The sequence below is a fragment of the Myotis yumanensis genome, unplaced genomic scaffold (assembly GCF_028538775.1).
Source record: "Myotis yumanensis isolate MYYU_CA2020_CCGP unplaced genomic scaffold, mMyoYum1.0.hap1 SCAF_16, whole genome shotgun sequence".
NCBI classification, from domain to species: domain Eukaryota; kingdom Metazoa; phylum Chordata; class Mammalia; order Chiroptera; family Vespertilionidae; genus Myotis; species Myotis yumanensis.
In genome coordinates, this window is record NW_027223767.1 from 13,116,869 (window position 1) to 13,122,463 (window position 5,595).

Genomic DNA, 5,595 nt, shown 5'->3' on the forward strand with positions numbered 1-5,595 from the left:
GTTGGTGTGCCCTGCCTGGTGTCCAGGCCTCTCTCCTCTCTGGGGGAACCCTCTGCTCCCTTGGCCCGCAGCTCCTGGTGCTGGGACAGTGCCCATTGGCTCCTTGCCTTTCCTACCAGTTTTGAGGAGGTCTCTGCCCTTCCTAGTTCAAAAGTCTCCTCTTCAGCCAGTCTTCAGCTGACTATTCCCCAATTTAGTTCAGTTCTAGTGAAATTCTGGGAGGAGGTGGGAGAAAGATCCACTTACTTCACTGCCATCTTCCAATTCCTCCTCCCATGGTTCTGCGAGAACTGAATGGTTAATGTGATGCTCAATCAAAGTTTGTTCATGTCCCCAGATCCTCCTGTCCCAATCTGGACAGGGATCCTACTGTCCTTCACCCTCTTCCCTCCTACTGGGAAGAGTGAGCAGAGCTAGGCCAGAGCTGTGGGAGCTTGGTGGCTCAGGCCCCAGGGGAAGCACAGATGCCAGGGACTTGGGTTACGATTGAGGAAGAACTGAGAAAAGGCTCCTCTGGACCTGGGTGTGCAATGGTGGAGGCACTATCAATAATGGAAAATTCTGATGCAGGAAGTGAAAGGTTGGGTGGGGCAAAGAAGAAGCAACAAATTGTACCTATGGACCCCTCTCGGAGGAGTTCCTCTCCACAATGGCAACAATGAGGAAGTCAAGGGAGTTCAATAGAAGTTGAAAAGGACCAGACACACCCTGGAGGAGCAGGGGGGACGTGAGGGGGAGCAAAGCTGGCCCTATATATAGCTTCTTCACTCACACAATCTCTGCCTGGGTTCCGATTATTATTTACTACCAAAGTTGAGGAAAAGGGAGATCCCAGGTTACAGACTCCTGGGCTTTTAGACACAGAGACCAGCAGGACTCCAGCCACTGACCTGATTCCTCCCTCGCTCACCTCTACCCCATTCTCCAGGATTTCATTTCATCCAACTCTGCTCATTGCTGCACTGCAAACCCAAGAATCACAGCCTCCAGACTTTGCATAGGTAACTGGGCTGGGGATGCAGGTGAGACCAAGGGGACAGGGAGGGAGTTAGAGAAAGCAGGGAGAGGGAGCAGTGGGTCTGAAGTGGGACTGAATAGGAAGAGATATAAAAGGGCATCTTGGAGATTCAATGAGCTGGTGGAGATTTTAGATTCTATTCACTTAATTGGATTTGGATTGCCTCATCTCTAGCACAGTTCCAGCCCCATCTTCAGCCTCCAGCTTAGACGCAGCTCTAACCCCATTACAAACACCAGCACCAACCCAACTCTCTTCAATTTCCAACATCAGCACCAAACTTAGGCCCCACTCCATTCATGGCATCAACACCAGTATTGACCCTGGTCCTAGGAGGAGACACAACCTTACTTGCATCCCCAATGTAAGACCCAGTCCTAGTAATACCTTTAACTCCAACTCTACCTTTACCTTCAATCTCACATTCAACCCAACCCCAGCCCAAAGACCAATCCTGACCTTATTTCCAACCTCTGCTGCAAACCCAGGCCCATTCCCATTTGTATCCCTAAGCCCTGGTTCGTCCTCAACCTGAACTTCTTCTCTTACCTCAACTCAAACCCTGACTTCAGCTCTAACCTAGTTCCAGCCTTCCCTGTCTCCTATCTCCAGGCCCAGCCTGGTTACTGGCCTTGACTCCATTTCAGCTCTGACAGCCTCAGAGTTGGTCCAAGGATGTCAATGACATATGAAGACCTCCAGTCCTTGGAGAGTGAGAAGAAAAGCCATGGTTCTAAAAAGGGTAAGAGGAAAGGAGAAATGGTGTCTCCTAAAATACTCTCTTAATATGTTTCGAAGGATTTCTGCTGTCAGTGTATCTGTACCTCTACCATGTGCACTCTTGGGGTCCCCCACACTGCGGATGTTAGGCTCTAGCTCCTGGTGGTTGCAATATGAAGAGGATTCGAGAAGGACAGGATCAGGGTGGACCAAAGCAGTCCTGGCTGCTATACCCTGGGGAAGGTCATGAGCATTTACACTGGGAGAATGAACAGTCATGTATGGAAGAAAAACGGTGGCTAACCTGACAATACAGATAAGCACGAGCCTGCTGAGGGTCTGGCTGCCCCGGCTCACTCTGTGAACTCCTGCCCCCTGTTCCAGGCCTGATGATAAGACCTTACATGTCGTCATCATGTGTTTCCGGGGGAGAGGGGGTCTGTGTGACTGAGAACTTGTGCTGGTCCATGAGGGGTCAGATGCCTGGGCATCTCCTGCACCACAACCTCTCCCCAGCATCAGTCTTCATCCCTGACAGGTCCCTGTGGCCCTCTGCTCCTCCCCCGTGTCTCTCCTGTCCTCAACCTCCATGTCCTGATGTCCTCTCCTCTTGCAGGGCTGCCTCCTCCCCCAGCCTTCCTGCAGCATCTCTGCTCTGGCCCCTGGCCCCTTCTGCTCTCTCTGGGCCTCATCCTTCTCCTGATGATTGGTATCTGCGTGATTGGATCCAAAAGTGAGTGTCCCAGGATGGGCAGGGAAGGGGGCGATAGTGGGTACAGTAACCCAGGCACTGATGATGATCATGGTGGGTAAAGGCAGCTGCTGGCTCTGGTGCTTACTCATGGGTAATGTAGTCCAACTGCCCAACCTCTGGAAGCCTGAGTTTCCTCTCTGCAAGCTTGGATAACAACAGTGCCTGTCCCTTGAAGTGGGGTGGCTGTGAGGACCCAATGAGCCAATGTATGTCAAGTGCCCTGCTGGGTGTCAGCACAGAGAGGACTGAGCAATCTTAGCTGTCATTGTCCCACTTGCCTGGTCAGATGCCAAGATTCAGAGTGATGTGGAGACCCTGAGAGCAACTTTCAGCAACTTCACTTCCAACAGGATGGCTGAGGTCCAGGCACTGCACTCCCAGGGTGAGCCTGGCTGGAAGGGGCACTGGATGGGAGGGGTCGTGGTGGGGGAAGGGGGGGCTGAATCCTGAGCACTGAGTCCCCATGTCCTCCAGGTGGCAGTTTGCAAACAACAATAACATCTCTGAAAGCTGTGGTGGAAAAGCAGGAGCAGGAACTGCAAGCAGGTGAGAGGCCCTCCAGGAGTGAGTGTGCAAGGGTGGGGGCTGGGCTCTCAGGACAGAGGTGAGGTGGGCGCAGCCTGGGGTGCTGAGTGCCCTCCCCTCCAGCCCGTAGCCTGAATGACACGGTGTTTTCTCTGGAGAGCAAGCTGGAGAAAGAGCAGCAGGAATCCAAAGCAGGTCAGGCCCCTTCTCCCCTGCCCCTGGGCCTGGGGAGGGTATGGAGAGCCCTGAGCCGGCCCCCCTGCATTGTCCCCACTGCCCTTCTGTGTGTCCCAGATTATTCTGAAATGCTCCTGCAAGTCCAGCAACTCGTCAAAGGCCTGAACTCCCTGCATTGTCAGATGGCTGCGCTCAAGAGCAATGGTGAGTGGTGTGTAGGGCAGCGCCTAGCCCAGGGGTGGGCAATCTTTTTGACTCGAGGGCCACAATGGGTTCTTAAACTGGACCGGAGGGCCGGAAAAAAAGCATGCATGGAGTGTTTGTGTGGATTAATATAAATTCAAAGTAAACATCATTACATAAAAGGGTACGGTCTTTTTTTTTTTTTTTTTAGTTTTATTCATTTCAAACAGGCCGGATCCGGCCCGCGGGCCGTAGTTTGCCCACGGCTGGCCTAGCCCCATATCCTGCCCATGTCCCACTGGGCAGCATCTCAGAACCTCCCCACTCCCACCTCAGACTCTCAAAATACCTGCTGCCCCATTGGCTGGCTGGAGTATGACGGCAGCTGCTACTGGTTTTCTCGCTCTCCATCGACCTGGCCTGAGGCTGAGAAGTCCTGCCACCTGAAGAACGCCCACCTGGTGGTTGTGGGCTCCTGGAACGAGCAGGTGAGGACTGGGAGAGCTTGTTTGGGAGGTTGGTTGGTCTACTTGAAGTCACTGCCCTCATCATCTCCCCCCAGAAGTTTCTTGAGCAACACATGTACCATATGGACACCTGGATTGGCCTTACTGAACAACATGATCCCTGGACATGGGTGAATGGGATATTCTATAATACCAGCTTCCAGTGAGTGTGTGTGCTCTGTACTCGGTTCCTTTGGCCTGGGTCCTGCTATTTCTGCTGGGTGTTTTTGAGGGCAAGAGGGACTCCTCAGCTTGGCTGAGGGTCCGGCTTCCAGGGTCCACATCTCTATCTGCTCTCATTAGGAACTGGAGTCCAACGCAGCCAGACAATTGGTACTACCATGGGCAAGAGTACTGTGCCCACTTCGGGATCGATGACCAATGGAAGAATTACCTTTGCATGATGTCCTTCCACTGGATCTGCGAGACAGAGCTGAACAGATCCAGCTCCTAGCCTCCTCTCCCCTAATCTATTTCAGGAATGCTTTCACCTGCTTAGGGAACCTGGATGGGGATTCTTTTTTCTGGGGGGCCTCCTGCATCACCCCAGGGGTTTTCATCTAGGATTTGAAGGGAAGGGGAGAGGACGATGTGTGAGGAATGCAGAATGATGTTCGATGGAGTGGGTAGATGAAAAACTACTCCACTCTCTGCAATTTGCAGGTTATTATTGTCAACTTCTTTTCGAATAAAAAGAAGAGAAAGATACTAAACACTTTGTGTTGTCTGGTGATTGGGGGTTAGGAATGTGCTGCGGCTTGTTGGCACTAAGAAGCCTTGCGCAGGCAGCAGGGCATTGGGAAAACTGTATGAGTTTTGGGTCAGGTGGTGGGATTGGTTACTTACAGGGCAAGTAGCTCTGCTCCCTGAGTCTCAGCTGTAAAACAGTATTGTTGCTGGGACCATCCTCTTTCCAGAGCCTCTCAGAACAGAGCCACCCCTGTGTGCCGGAAGCCAATTCCAGCGTGTCAGCAGGGCTGAATCAGCTGGGAATGGCTGAGGGCATTTCCCCAAACCTGAAAAGGACGCATAAATGATTGTTTGCTGCCAGACAGCTGAGGGCATTGCAATCTACATGTTATTGCCTCCTGCTGGCCAAACACCTGAACAGCCTTAGGCAGTTCCCCCAGTCTGATAATGGACTCTGTATACCAAACCTTGACTGGGAATTTAACGGTGACCTCCTGGTTCATAGGTCAACACTCACCATGGAGTCACAACAGCCGGGCTTGCTTTGATTCAGGTCTTAAAGTTAGCTAAGGATCTTGAAAATTATGTTTCAGCTGACACACCATAGAATTAAATTGTTATCAACAGAATATTTCAAAGATTATAATTCAATTTAGCTTAATACTTTTTTCAAATATTAAATGCTTATATTATACTCCACACTGATCAAATTAGGAAAAAGACATATAGCTGTTTATAAGCCAAAAAATTTATTAAACCAATTTGATCTTGTGGACTTAGATTTTTATGGAGAAATGCTTTTAAGCAAATGATTTCTGTGAGAGTGATGTTTCTACAAGTTTGAACATTCAGCATACTGAAAGTTGTTTCTATTAGAAGATTTCTGTTAGGTTAGGTGGCTCAGGAGGCGGCGAAGTAAATAAAGAGAGTTGATCAGAAAAGGAAGGAAGGAAGGAAAGTTTATTCTGCATCCCCGGGAGACCCACGTACCCCCAAGCACAGGGCAGGTGGATTCACGCCAA

General features: G+C 50.8%; 1 protein-coding gene across 3 annotated transcripts; it reads left to right on the forward strand.

Moving 5' to 3' along the window:
- Window positions 1-799: 799 nt before the first annotated feature.
- Window positions 800-4,571, forward strand: LOC138994083 (asialoglycoprotein receptor 1-like). 3 transcript variants are annotated; one of them, XM_070393726.1, is made up of 10 exons: window positions 800-1,022; window positions 1,631-1,760; window positions 2,355-2,471; window positions 2,779-2,874; window positions 2,967-3,038; window positions 3,141-3,212; window positions 3,312-3,398; window positions 3,714-3,865; window positions 3,940-4,046; window positions 4,187-4,571. In XM_070393726.1, exons 2-10 carry the CDS (start codon window positions 1,694-1,696, stop codon window positions 4,335-4,337), a joined length of 921 nt encoding a protein of 306 aa, XP_070249827.1. In that variant the 5' UTR covers window positions 800-1,022; window positions 1,631-1,693; the 3' UTR covers window positions 4,338-4,571. The 3 variants fall into 3 exon arrangements, with proteins under 3 accessions (XP_070249827.1, XP_070249826.1, XP_070249828.1); XM_070393725.1 differs by having other exon boundaries at window positions 800-1,001; window positions 1,608-1,760; XM_070393727.1 differs by having other exon boundaries at window positions 800-1,001; window positions 1,666-1,760.
- Window positions 4,572-5,595: the final 1,024 nt, after the last annotated feature.

Coding starts and splice junctions, on each gene's coding strand:
- LOC138994083 (XM_070393726.1), top strand. CDS start 1,694: ATGTCAATGACATATGAAGACCTCCAGTCCTTGGAGAGTGAGAAGAAA. Junction 2,875..2,966: donor CCAGGCACTGCACTCCCAGG/GTGAGCCTGGCT, acceptor CATGTCCTCCAG/GTGGCAGTTTGCAAACAACA. Junction 3,213..3,311: donor GCAGCAGGAATCCAAAGCAG/GTCAGGCCCCTT, acceptor TGTGTGTCCCAG/ATTATTCTGAAATGCTCCTG.